Source organism: Cardiocondyla obscurior, linkage group LG12 (assembly GCF_019399895.1).
Source record: "Cardiocondyla obscurior isolate alpha-2009 linkage group LG12, Cobs3.1, whole genome shotgun sequence".
NCBI classification, from domain to species: Eukaryota; Metazoa; Arthropoda; class Insecta; order Hymenoptera; family Formicidae; genus Cardiocondyla; species Cardiocondyla obscurior.
In genome coordinates this window covers 231,955-246,526 of record NC_091875.1, presented here as the reverse complement: position 1 = coordinate 246,526, position 14,572 = coordinate 231,955, and the positions used below count along the sequence as shown (strand labels likewise).

General features: G+C 35.2%; 2 protein-coding genes across 11 annotated transcripts in view; one reads left to right on the top strand and one right to left on the bottom strand.

Annotated features, from left to right (window-relative positions):
• The window catches only part of Hr4 (Hormone receptor 4), a 50,150-nt gene extending 40,453 nt beyond the window's left edge, over positions 1 to 9,697 (top strand). For 3 of the 10 annotated variants that reach the window (XM_070664212.1, XM_070664210.1, XM_070664205.1), the window contains 7 exons: positions 1,687 to 1,821; positions 1,898 to 2,176; positions 2,526 to 2,718; positions 2,832 to 2,846; positions 3,140 to 3,276; positions 3,573 to 4,687; positions 4,921 to 9,697. In XM_070664212.1, coding sequence (XP_070520313.1) covers positions 1,687 to 1,821; positions 1,898 to 2,176; positions 2,526 to 2,718; positions 2,832 to 2,846; positions 3,140 to 3,276; positions 3,573 to 3,653 — 840 coding nt within the window. In that variant the 3' untranslated portion in view covers positions 3,654 to 4,687; positions 4,921 to 9,697. Of the gene's footprint in view, positions 1 to 1,686; positions 1,822 to 1,897; positions 2,177 to 2,525; positions 2,719 to 2,831; positions 2,847 to 3,139; positions 3,277 to 3,572 lie in introns of all 10 variants that reach the window. The other 7 variants (XM_070664215.1, XM_070664211.1, XM_070664209.1 and 4 more) reach the window with 4 other exon arrangements.
• A 333-nt stretch (positions 9,698 to 10,030) lies between these two features.
• On the bottom strand, positions 10,031 to 14,412 carry Ppv (Protein phosphatase V). Its single transcript, XM_070664217.1, has 7 exons — positions 14,253 to 14,412; positions 14,010 to 14,105; positions 13,691 to 13,898; positions 13,507 to 13,586; positions 13,316 to 13,421; positions 13,046 to 13,207; positions 10,031 to 12,972 (listed from the first exon to the last, which is right to left on the bottom strand). The coding sequence occupies exons 1-7, from the start codon at positions 14,319 to 14,321 to the stop codon at positions 12,782 to 12,784; spliced, it is 912 nt and encodes a 303-aa protein (XP_070520318.1). The 5' UTR covers positions 14,322 to 14,412; the 3' UTR covers positions 10,031 to 12,781.
• Between the last annotated feature and the right edge of the window lie 160 nt (positions 14,413 to 14,572).

The following is a 14,572-nucleotide window of genomic DNA, read 5'->3' as shown; positions in this document are numbered from 1 at the left end:
TTATTTTTTTTTTTTTTACGTTACAATCGGTATGTTACAATTGCATTTTCGACTTTCTCAAGGGAGGTCTGACAAGAGTAATAAATAAATAAATATGCGCGTTACGTCCGATCAGATGAGCAAAACGAAGGAACTGCCGCGATCGTTCGAATGGCCCGGTAGAGGCCATTGCCAAAAGTGAAACCGATGCCGGTAAAACCGTATAAATATTGACCACGGCTGTGCTCCATTAAAGAGGTCACTTTCGAGCCGCGGCCGAGTCATCGTACGTGAGATGCATAGCGAAAAAAAAACCGCATCTTCACAGTAAATTTCGTGTAAGACAAGAAAAATGCGAATTACTTTCTACAAGAAGAAACATACCCCGGATTACTTTGTCGCGAAAATAACGTGGAATTAAATTACTTGATTATTTGTTTAATTCCAGTCGAGTTATCACGATGATCAGATTGACGTTCAACTTCATTAGAAGACATTCTTTCATAAACTTTTTCTACAGCAATTTTTTAATTAAATTCATATTTATAAATATATTATACGATGTATGCTTTTAAAGAGAATTACTTTCATTTTATTACTTATTTAATTTTTAATAATTACCTCAGATAAGAATGTCGTTATAAAATAATTTTATGAAATACACGTAAATTCTTTTTTAATACAATCCATTAGATATCATCTTTGTATCATATACATCCTACTTTGTTATTACGATTTCGCTAATAATTACTAGAAAAAATCGTAGAAAACAGATTAAACGTTTTTCTACTCCAATATATCTTTTTGTACGTTGCACTGCGTACAGCTCAACTATATCAATGAGTTTTATTAGTACCTATTACATATTGAAACAGTATCGGATATACTTTTATCATAATAAAGTATCAATCGTCATTCGTCATCGTCGCAACATGGAAACGTCGTGGTGAGCGCGACAACAACTGACGACGTAGGCAGGGACAATAGAAAATCAGCGGCAGCCGGTGCCAAGGACGGGCAGTTCTCCGGCGGTTTCGTAACTCGTGAAAGTCTGCACGAGGGACAGTGACCTCACCCTCCTCCCCCCTCTCGCTCGCGCTTCCTCTCCTCCGACACCTCTTGTGTATCTCCTCCTTGGTCTCCCCCGCGAAACTCTCCCGTCCCTTCCTCGTGTTAGAGAGCGCCTTCAGCTGCAAACGCCTCCCACAGTTCTCCGCGAGGCAGCCACTTATGCATGGACCTTACTCCGACAAAACGGCCAGCTTTCCCCGAAGTCGGGCAGAAACCTACTCGTGCAGGCCCTTTCTTTTTCTCTTTTCTCGGTCGCGTGCACTCTGTGCCCGACCTCGAGGAAACGTCTCGAGGTTCGAAAGGTCAGTGAAAGGCTGAATCTACCGGGGTTAGATGCGCGGCCACCGAACTCGGATTGCTACACCCACGGCGAAAGAAAATGCTGGCAGAATCGTAATTAACGCGCGGATTTCTTCGAAACTTTTTTGCACTGTGAAAAACTTTCAAGGCTATGTCAAGTTAGGCGTAAACAAAAGTGAAAAAAATTAATCTAGATAGCATAATATTAATTTTTCTAATATTTGATAGAATTACTGACTTTTTAATTTAGAAATGGAAATGCATTACTTGCCATACTTGATGTAAAACCGTATTAATTAATTAATTAATTTTATGTATTAACAATGTGTATTTAAGGTGGTGCATTTACGACAAAGGCTAGACAATGCAGTGAGCAGTTCAAGGGATCGAGTATTTCCTCTGGATACAACTCTAACTATGATTCAGACCCTTATAGACTGCGATGAGTTCCAAGATATTGCCACGTTAAGGGTAAGTAAATTTTTTTAATGGCAAACCATGATGTATAATAATCTAATTTAAAGGCAATAGCACTATTACGTAAAAGTTGTTCGAATTACAGAACTTGGACGAGCTGCTAGACCATAATTCAGACTTAAGTGACAAGCTGTGTCAGATAGGAGATAGCATAGTGTACAAGTTGGTGCAGTGGACCAAAAGGTTACCGTTTTACCTTGAGCTGCCGGTTGAAGTTCATACAAGGCTGCTCACCCACAAGTGGCATGAACTTCTTGTGCTGACCACGTCTGCCTATCAAGCGATGCACGGCCAGCACAGGTTAACAAATATTGCTACTGATGGAACGGGCGCAGAATTTATGCAAGAAGTAATTACATTTTACAATAATTTATAATTGTACACCTACCTCGTAATAATACAAAAAATTATTTTCTCATCTATTTTATAAAAGAATTTTTTATTTAAATTATTTTTATATAAAAGTTTGTTAAATTATGCAATCTGTACGTATCACACGACGATAAAGTATTTTTTTTAGTATCGTCAATTTACATAATGTTATTAATGCAACTGTGTTACATTATTAATCAGTAATATTATTCACTTTTATTAGTATTAACTTTAGGTTTAATTATAATACATGTATATTTAATTTAAAACTTGTAAATAGGACAAACATATTTACGGACCCATTCTAATCCAATTTTTACAACTAGGTAACGAACAACATGTATACGTTGCAAAGGTGCCTAACCAGCATGATGGGTCGGCCGATAACCATGGACCAATTGCGGCAAGACGTAGGGCTCATGGTAGAAAAAATCACGTATGTCACACTAATGTTCAGGCGGGTGAGGCTACGAATGGAAGAATATGTCTGTCTAAAAGTAATCACTATGCTCTCACAAGGTAGGTATTTTTACTAAATCTACGTCATTATCGCGAGTCGAGTTTCTCGGTATTACATGATGTACAAGAGCGATATATAATAATGTAATCTTATCTTCTTCCCAACGCTACAGTTGAAGACACGAAATGTAAGTTAGAGATACTTTCTAAAATCGTGCGTGCACGCATACATTTTTTTTCCCACGAGCAGACTTCAACGTGAAATTCTTCTTAAAGATTTTAATTAAATGTCTTTTAAGTTTGCAATACTTATCACTCAATATAGTATATGTAAAATTAAGTTTATTGAAAGAAAAAAATATTATATCGGAATTAAAAATATTTCATCAGTTGCAATTATTATTCAACGCATCTTTTTCTCGTTGAATATCTATAACATATATAATAAATATTCCAACTGATATCATTTGTTTTTTTTTAGCACGAGAAAATACAACTGGATACTCGGATTTAGAACAGATACAAGAACGGTACATGAGCTGTCTGCGAAGTTTTGTTGAGCACAGCGCTCCTCAGCAGCCAAGTCGATTTCATGATCTTCTCGTCAGGTTGCCCGAAGTAAGTTCAAATATTCATACGAATGCGAGCAAAATCTTCACAATTATTAAACATTTGAATCTGAATGTAGACCAAACGATTGGAATAAGCCCAATTAATTAATTTGCTTCAACGGATGCGAATGCAAATTCATATTTATCTGCTTGGTCTAGATCCAGCAGATCCGGAAAATAAGCATTTATTATTTACTGTTAAGTCCAATTTTGATTCAAATTGTTTTCGTTTTGCGCAGAATACGTACTTGCTGTCGAAAGATTCCGTTTAAACAAGGAATCCGTTTGCTTGTTGAATTTCAGGTACAATCGGCGGCAACTTTACTACTTGAGAGTAAAATGTTCTACGTTCCTTTTCTATTGAACTCAGCAATTCAAAGATAGTAATTAAACAAAGTGACGATAAACGAAGCTGAATACCTATATACATACTATACATACGTTATAAATATATATACAGAAAAACGTAAAAGAACCGAACAAATAGACATGCAACAAATGAACAGAAGAAAAAAAGAGTCCAACGAGAGAGAAAGAGAGACGACTCGAACCGCATGGGGAAAGGCTTTGTTTGCGTATGTATAATAAATATATAAAAAAAAGTATATATATATACACATATATATACATATAAATAATATAAATAATATAAATGTGTGTGTTCGTTGCGTTGTACAAACGAAGGAAGGTGGAGAGGAGGAATCGTTCAAGTGAAAAGATACGAAAAGAACACAAGTGGAAGATAGAAAGTAACCACGTCAGGACAGCGGCAGAAGGAGGATAGAAAAAAAGAAAAAAGAAATGAACGATTTTAAATATAATAATAAAGAAAAAGTATATGTGTAACATGTATCATACATACTATGGTACATATTATATATATATATATATTCGTATATAAAAGTTAAAGAAGAGCGAGAGTGAGAGAGGGAGAGAAAGGGAGGGAGAGAAAGAAAGCGCGCCACCTCGAGATGGGCAATCAGTCGAGGTGGGAACTGAACTTTTTTATCGAAACTAAAAGACTATAATAATATATTTCTGTACGCAAACACGTACCGCGCAACTACGTCATTGTGTGTTCACATTGCATAATCCGATCGATAAAATAAGACTCTCGTTACGTACCGCTCACCGTAGGCCACCTACTATTACTACTATTACTACTACTACTACTACTACTGCTACTGCTACTATTACCGCCACTTTCTACTACTATGCTCTTGAAGCTAAGAAGAAAAAGGAGACGAAAACAGGAAGATGTAAAACAGCAGCAGACACCACGAAACGACTGACTGAAGGATCAATTGTCCGGATCAACCGACCGACCGATGATCGACGATGGATTTTTCTTTATCTCATAGCTCGACGTATCATCACGAGCTACGATCAAACGAGTTCATATACACACGCACGTGCACGTATGTACAGATTATGTATCTTTTAAATGCCTACCACAAATCTCGTCGCGACGTACTGACTTTTTTTCTTCGCGATTAGCCGTTTGCCATTGTAAAAAATTCTTAACGATGTACGCAAAGAGTGTAATACTATCGTAGTTACTAACTCTTCTCTCGCGCTACTACCGTCACCTATAATAACACTATTGACAAGAATGTTACGAGCCCTTGTACTATGGATCACGTAATTCTAGCTGCCAGGAAGAGTGGAAAGGTGAAAAGTGCAGACTTTCACCTCGAATCTACCGAATCGACGCGAAACAACGAGATTCAATTGTACGAGATCCGCGTGAAATTCGAGGATCAGGAGCGAAAGGTGGCAAGGTGTACTGATCGATGTCCGGATAACGTGATCGCAAGAAAGAAAATCGCAAGAAAACTGTACGTAAGAACCGGGGGTTACACGTCCGTATTTCATCATATGCATCCGGATGCTAGTATTTGCTACGTATGTATATTTCAACATCATCGTTTCCGTCGTCGTTGTCATCATTGTCATTCAACACTCCGCAAGCAACGGTCCAAGCGCGCAACGCAAAAGACTTATTCTATTACAACACATCGGTTCATTCATTTTTGCCTTCGACGCGATTTTTATCGCGCAAATACACGAATCATCAGTCTTAGGATTTTTCGCGACGCGCGTTCTTCGGACGATTCTCGAGTTTCCATTTGTGATTTTCAAAGGCCATTTACGCCAATTTTCTACTTATTTTAATGTACTAGCTGTTACGTAGAATAAAATTTTCGTAAAGATGACTGAAACTTTTAATTAAGACTTATAAGAACAAAATCTACAAATCGACAGTGAAATTTCGTTACTATTAATGAATAAAATTATAATTTTAAAAGTGCAAATTATTAATTGAATAATACAGATGTTTAAAAAGTCGATTCTTTACTTTGTTGGCAATACAAATTTTAATATATTATTGTTAGCTAGATAAAATATTTTAAATATTTGTTGGTTGAATTCTAGTCGATTTTACTTAGTAATTCTTTTTATTATTTACAGACGTTTTAGTATACGGAGTAGTGGCCTGCCTTATAGAAGTAATGAGCAGAATTAATATTAATAATATTGCACGCATAATGTACATAATATTTTTTCAAAAAGAAACGAATTTTCGGTACAATAAGATATTATAAGGTAAATTTTTAGATTCTTTTAATAATTTTTTGATATGAGATTTTATATTACTTTTATATTTGCCGATGAGTTTTCTATTTTAACTTTTAATACATGAGATATATGGCATTTCTTCTATTGCATTTTTATTAGATTATTATTATATATATATGCAATGTCAAAATAAGAAATGGAAAGTCGAATCGTTTGAAGCGCACGCGTCCGTTTGTTCTGATAATTGCGACTAAAAGTACGAAGAGCGAAAAGTTCTCTCACGTTATTTCTCGCTGGAGCGATATTTTCATAGTATTATGATAAAAAAGAAATAAGTGGAATGTATATATATATATATATAAAAGAACGCTGCATATTAGTACTCGTATCCCAGTGTCGCAAGGAAGTTTCACGAAATTTTATTAGGAGTTATTATTCAAATAATTATACATTAATTGTATTAAAAAATTGTCCTGTTTTTTTTTTTTTTGGTTTTTTTTTTTAATATCTCATTAATAAGATGTAAACATACGTATTATTCATGCACAAATGTGCACGTGTGTAAAGACGTGAACCGGTTGTGACAATCGACCTCGCGAAACTAGGATACCGGTCGCTCCTAGCTCAATTATTTGTGCGAAACAGAGTAAATAAAATCGGCGGTTGACGCCAGTCGAAATGTTGTTCGTGTCTTGGAAGACATTGCTCCTTGTATACGCATGTAATGTATTACTCCACGCACGTTCTGCTGACGGTGATTGTTTCATCTTGCCTCTTCATAGTAAAATATCGTAAACACGCTAATCGCCTGACAGGCTTGTAGCCACGGATAACGATTTAAAAAATGCAAATTCCTCTAAGAAATTAAAGTTTATCAGTATTTTCTCTAAAGTTTTTAAGTTAAAAGATAAAAGTAATTAATGAAGCATAGTTATAAATTGCCGTAAAAGAAGGGTCTTAAATCAATATATTGACTCACTTTTATCTGCACAAGACTAAAACAATTTTACAGTACGTTATTTATAATTTCTAAAACGGACGTTAATTGTGATAATCGATTAGCATATTTTTCGTCTGTCTTTTCATTTTTTTCAATCGGATCCGTGGCCGCGGGTTCCACGTTTCAGAAATCACGAACTACAACACAGACCTTGGGCCTATTCGCCTAGGGATACTTGTCCATACTATAAGACTTAACTAAACAATGAGATACTTCATACAGTAAACGTTGTACATTATTTGACGTTAAGGAACATTAGGTGTAACGGTTCCTGTATTCCCCAGACATCATGCATTTGTATGTTTGTTTAATTAAAAATTACATTACTATAACGTATGCGTGCTGAACTCCGCTACAATTCATCTGATGATAATTAATTAACAAGACAAAATATGTATTTCGTTTATGATTAATTCGCTTACTTGTCGTTTATTTTTTATTCGTATGAAACAAATTAGATAAACGAGCACTATCGTTCAAGGCTTTATTTCTCTTTAAAAATAATTCTTTAAAAACTTTCAATTTTATAACATTAATAAAAATGTTTTTTTCCAGATACATTTACTTTTTGCATTTGTGTAACTTAGGAAGTTTATATCTGTAAAAGAATTATTTAATTAATGTAAAATACTTATAAGTAATGATGACTGGGAGTACAGTAGCTGCTTACGGGAGAGCTAAAGCGTTGGATCAGCAAGACTTAGGGCATTATACTACAAAGAGTATTATTATGCCCAACCCTTTAATATTTAAGTGCGAGTGAGAGTCTATCGAGCAAAAGAAAGATAAGAAAAAGAAAAAAAAAAAGAAAGAGAGAAATCTAACGAAAAAAAAAAAAAAGAAAACGGAAAAAACTAGTGCGCGCCTTTCGTTTGTGGGTTCAACTTTGTGTATATATTGTACGAAAGATTTAATAATATAACTATGTTGAAAGTACTAGTCCTGTCTTTGTATAATTCCGTGTTGAATACTTGTGCTCGCGACAGCGGCAAACGGCGCCGCCGTGATGCTCCCGCGAAAGTCACAGGGAAACGAATGAAAACGTGTGCGAGCAAGTTCTTTCATTTTACTTAATTCATTTCTATTTCGCATTTACCAATATAAAATACAAATTCGACACGTGCGTTTTAGTTAGCGAATTACACTTCCACGACGACAACGTGTGTATTGCTGAAATGCACGATCAAAAGTTTCGAGTGCACATCACTTTGAAATAACGTATCTTTTGTAAGACTATTTTATACCGAAAAGTCTTCGAATAATATGTGATAAATCTGTGGAAAAAAAAATCAATATTGGTCGAAAAGAAAGCTTTGATATTTATGACTAAAGTATCTCTTTTTGATCTCTCAAAGTTTTAATTTTATGGAATGGAATTAGTCCGTTTTAAAATAACTTTCTTCACAGTTGTAAACGATCACATCAGTCTTGGTGCTACAATCCTAGTGCCTTGTTGCATTTAATTAATTTATCGACGCTCAATTTCTTACAACTAGTGTAAGTTTAATTTTCCATAGTTTCTATGTTTACTTACATAATTTTTAATTAATTTTCGAAAGTGTACCTACGCATATTGCACACGTATCTTTTCGCTTTCTTTTGACCGGAATTGATCGGCGCCCTTTGCTGCGATACATCGAAAGAGAGGCACGAGGAAAAAATGCAAATGTTTAACCCAGAAACGATAGTAGGAAAGGAAGTACGAAACGCCGGATTAGCTAGGAAGAGAAAGAAAGAATATGTATGTATGATATGCGAGTGAGAAAGAAAGAGAGATACTTTTTCAATGAGTGAGTCAAAAGTTACCATATTTCTACCTACGTTTAGGAAGAAGTACGTTTTTATTATCTCGTTTATCTTCGATTATATTCCTTTTGTAATTGAGATTTCGGCGCCATTGCGTGAATTGCCGCTTTGCCAGAAACCGAGTATCGCGCCTCGCGATGTCGACGTCCACTATATGGTTTTCTTGATATACCGTGCGCCTCGCTGTCAAAAACTTCGTTTCATTTTTATCTGCAACGCAGCGAAAAACACGTTGATAAAAGTCAATTACGTTATGCGTTATGTTCATATAAATTTTGGATGAATTGTTTACGTTCCGCCTCTGCTTTCCGTAGAAACACCATGCAAGTCTGTCTCTTTAGAACGAGCACCTCGCAATCTTTTATATTATATGTAGATTTAATCATAGATACGCGATATGAGTAATTAAAAGACTGAGAATCGTTGACTTCGATACATTGATAAATTCGACGGAGTTAAATCATTTAATTATATATATATAACATCAATCAATTTCAATTTTCGTAATACGACTTTCTTCTCTTCTAAATTCGACATCGTTCTTGTCGATGTTATTGCATTAAGAGAATTACGCGCATATCATCAACGACAGTCGGTCGTGGCATTTCCTACTGCGGTTTTAAACTTTATCACGAGATTGTGATTTTTAATATAACTCGACAGTATAACACGAATAAAAAATTGGAGTACACTCCACGGTGAACAAGAAAATTGTTAATGTAGATAATACTTAGCTGTTCTAGCAATTAATTTGTTACAACAGCAGCTGAATATGTGGTATATGTAAGTAAATTTTCTTCGTGTAAAACTGATCGAAAATTACGGCGGACTGTTAGACACGTATGTAGTTGAAATAGGTATTTACAATTTGGCTAGAACAAACAAATGCGTCATTTACTACACCCACAGTCGATTCGAGCTTTCGGTTTTCGGCAAAGTAGGCCGAGTTTCACGCATGGCGCATGAACCCCCCTGTATTTTTATGAATAAATAAGATATTTAAAGTAAAGAAAAAAAAAAAAAAAAAAAAAAAAGAAGTAAATCTGAAGTCTGTTTGGAGATGCCTTTCATAGGGATTATAAATGTAGATAATATATTATACATATTGAACATAAATACACTATATTATTATATATAAATATATATATATATATATAAATAAGTAAGGAATAAATAGAATATTATATATATATATATATGATGAAAATAATATTATTACGAGTAAATAAACTGATTAAAGATTAATAAAAAAAAAAACTTGTGATATTTTATTATATCACTGATTCCTTCTCCTGATCTTATTTTTAAGGATTTATACTCGGTTTCGTTATCATAACATGCACCAGTGCCGAGAAAATTAGCGATGCGATCAAAGTGCGATTTTTTGCGCATTTTTATTACAGACGTTCTTTATTACATTAACATAACAAAGTCTATACTTTCAAGGTACATGATGATCGTTTTAAAATGGTATCTACCTGTGAGATCTTTAAGAATTATGCGCAGTGTTCAAGCTCCCGCACGGAGCACGTTAAGCTAAATTAGTCTTCGTTATTTTACCTTGCAAATTGTCTTTATTTGTTCTCTCTCTCGCGAGCTTACCGATTATTATTAGTATCGAGTCGCCGCAAGCGCTTGGACACTTCGATAAGATTAAAGCGATCACAGACAGAGGCATTCCGGTAAACGAAACGCCGCGAACACCCCAATAGATACAGAGGCTAATACTTTTTAGGATTTCTATGATACCCGTATCGCACGTAGGGCATTCCCGTCGTCGCGAGAAACCGTTTCACGACTCGGAGGCTGCAAATGTAGCGAGTCGAGTTTGTAACGCCAAGCTCCGTGTCTCGATTCGTTCTATATGCGCTCCTTTATCTAATGTAATACATTATTCGTGTAAAGTGTCGCGCAATTGTACGTTATTAATAAATGTAGTACAAATAGAGAATATACATCACGCGTGTGATGCAGTAAAATGTACGAGTAGACCTAAAAGATAGATAGTAAAATTGTAAAACGTAAATGTTGTAGAAAAGTTTCGCGAGAAAGCAAAAAATTTGTTCCAAAATAATGGCGAAAACGTTTATGAAATAGATGTAGGATAAAAAGGAAGAATGATAAAAATTTTATCTACGCATTCTCATTAAGCTCTGATATTTGTATGATTCTTCATCCTTACGTTAGTTCGTCTATGATTATTTGCCAGTAAGAAAGCATTTATACTTTACTTCTAGTAGACCGTCGTGTTATAGTTCTGAAGGCACTGTTCAAAAGTTTATTACATTTCTTGGAATAATGAGTCTTCACAAAATCTCTTTGAATATTGCGACATGGAGAGTCGTTATAAACATCGACATGACCATTGCGCACGCCTCCTTCGGTCTATATCACAAAATTCAAAATAGAGTAGTCTCAACTTGACAGCCTGTGCCACAATACCAATGCCGTATTTGTTGAGTCTGTGATCGGTTAGGAATTATCGTGAGCTAGCAAAAATCGATGGTCAGAATTCAGGCTTATGATACGCAATGGCCGGTGCATTTCCATTAATTATGTCATATCAATATCGTATCATTATATTACACAAACGCTTATTAATTTAGAGGCACATTGCTAAGGGTCTCGGTTTTTTTTCTTTTAAAGTTGCTCCCTACATTAATAAACTTATAACAATTAGCTAATCACGATTATTTAATACGACAGCGATTTGGCATATGATATTGAAAATTGTACGAAGATTTGGAGAATGCAATAGTATTGGAAAATATTGCTTTGTACACTGAAAGGCAGATACGGCGTTAGCTGCGAAGGACGGCGGCTAGCGTGATCCTAATGTGATGTACGTCGAGTTTCACACAAAGTGTCTTCTCGATTTTATCCCTCAGATGCTAAGAATTACGTACGTTAACTGCAATCACCGCAACAAACACAGTATCTGCTTTTCAGTGTGCACTGTATGTGTGTGTATATATATATATATATATATATATATATATATATATATATATATATATATATATATATATATATATATATATATATATATGTGTGTGTATATATATATATATATAGAAAGAGAAAGAAAAAAGAAAAGTGTGATTAACAAACAGATAAATTTTTGAAAAGATATTAAAACGTGATAGTATTTGAGTTCAAAATTTCTTAAAATTAAGTGTAAAAAATGTCATGTGCATAAAAGTAACAAGAAAATTCTATATAGATGCTATAACGATCCCGCTATCGGCTTTTCTTACCTAAGCAGGAAAACTTTGGCTACTGCTACACGCTATTTGTACTTCGGCGAAAATTTGCCGAATTTACGATTTTTACTAAGAACACTGATTGCGCATTTAGAAGAAAAAAAGAACGGCACGCAGCACACACAGTACCTAAACCAGCAACAGATCATTTATACGTTCAGGAAGACCTTAAACAGTACTATATATGCTCACGCTTTAATAAACCTGAATTCTATGCACAACGATTGTAATGTCAGAAAAGCATTCATTGTACTCAGAGTGTATTATTTGCCGGAATGTTTAAATGTTTTTTTATTTTTCTTTTTATTCATACACAGCACTGGACTGTTTGCGTTATTCGCACTCAGAATTTGGTTAAAAGCTCATAATTTTGTGAACAAAGAAGTCCAGAATGCTGCTCTGAGATATGAATGCTCTACAGAATGTACAATAGTAGACAGCAAAAGCGTCTAGACCACAGAATGTTCACATTTGCTTTGATGTAAAATATCTTTTTTTTTCTCAAACTACAAAAATCAGGCTGATGCAATGGCAGATACTATGTTATATATAAAAGTTAGCTTTACATGTAAAACCTGATAAAATTCTTAAAAAATCTAAAGAACATTCCCTGATTAAGAGTAATCACACGACAATTCAGTCCTCTAAGTACCGTATTTCGAATCGTAAAACGCATGAAATAATTTTTTTTTTAAGAGAAACAAAATTTTCTAGAGTAATATGTATAACTGATGAGGTTCTCATGAATTTATGGTTCCGTCATAGTACCAGCCTGGATCCAGCCAATCAAATCATGTGATTCCGTAGAGTCTAGACACAAACATTTCTCTTTCGCATCCGTACAGATGAGCGACTAAGATAGATCACAAAAAGTACGGAGTGGGCGTTAGAGGTGGGATTACTCTCTCGGAATCAGGCACTGCCTGGAACAGCACGGGTGTTCTCTGATCTACTGTCGTAAATTGCATGATACTAGCTATGTTACCACATCGATAACAATAATTTGGAGCCGACCACACTGTAACGAGTTTGTCATTAAACATGTACCTATAACCTGAAAGATAAAAATAATGAGTCATATTTTTTGAAATTGAGATAAAAGAATTTATTTATAACCGCAACCATACCTTCCTGAACTAGTTGGTGTGCTCTACAAATGAGTTTAAGATCATTCACTTCCATGAACATGTAAGTCACTTTGCTGCCAAACAGCCAGCCTGCACCACGTGGACTTACTGTCCATGCTTCTACATCTTCTGGATCAGACCAGACCAAATCACAGAAAGCACCTGTAATATAATAATTAGGTAAAAATATTTAATTATTATTATAGTAACATATTTAGTCACATAATTATTATTTTATAATAAAGCATTACTCATACAATTAGTATATACCTTTGTGTGGAATTTCTTGATTCCTTTCAATCGTTCTAATTTGATCTAGTGTTCTAATAGCTGGAGATAATCCACCATGTACACAAAGAACCTGTTCATCAATTAACTAAAACATCATTTTTTAGTTAGCAAAATATAATTAAAAATAAAATCATAAATTTTTTTTTGTAATTATTTATACAAATACTCACGGCAGCAACTGTGAGCAAGTCAAATACCCTACAACAGTACTTCCATGCATTAGCATTGCCATACTTGTTTTGGCATTCATCTATAATGTTGTTAAAAAAAAAAAAAAAAAAAAAGATTAAACCTTTGTTATACACAAATGCAAAATAAATGCAGCAGAAAAAAAAGTATCATTTACACACTTACCATAAAATCCATAAACATGCGTGATTTGTCTAGATTCATGATTACCACGTAATAACGTTATCCTGTCTGACCATTTAGCTTTAAGTGTGAGCAGACGAGTAAATGTTTCTAAACTGTAGTATCCTCGATCTACAAAATCTCCCAGAAATATGTAATTTGTATCTGGTACAGGGCCGCCGTTGCGAAACAATTCCTCTAAATCATAGAACTGTAATAACATAAAAAATTTGGCAGATGAAAAATCCGTTAAAACGTCGCTTCGATCTCAATGGACGGCGATGCTAAGAATTAAGGTTAGTTCGCGACATCCGGGACTTACTTGGCCGTGGATATCGCCGCATACCGTCACCGGGGTGGACACAGGCTGGATGTTGGACTCCTCCAGCAGCAAATCACATACCATGTCACAGAGTTTCTGTCGGCAACGGTAAAAGTTAACGTGATTATGTCGGAAAAAGCAAAAGTGCAATAACCTAAGGCGAGTAACCTAATCGGCAATCGTGGACGAAAGATGCGTTATCGCCCAGGATATTCGCCGGCTGGTACACGTCGCACTAATTACCTTGAGATCATTCTCGGGCAAGTATTTGCATTCTTTCGCGATCTCTATCCATTTATCGATGTCTGACATTTTGGATTCGCACCGTAAGAAAATACCAACGCTGATCGCGCCCCCATACAGCTACGCGTTGTTCGTGGTCCGTTGCTCGCTGGATCTCGCGAAAAGACAGCAGCGACACTAGCGTCGCAGCGACAATTAAAATATACGAGCGGATGCACAAAGAAGAAGAAGTCTGCGTGAGAACGCGTCTGAAAGCTTTGTCATATACTGTGGCAGAACTATCGATTACAAAGCAAGTTACTAGTGATCCCCGCTAGGGA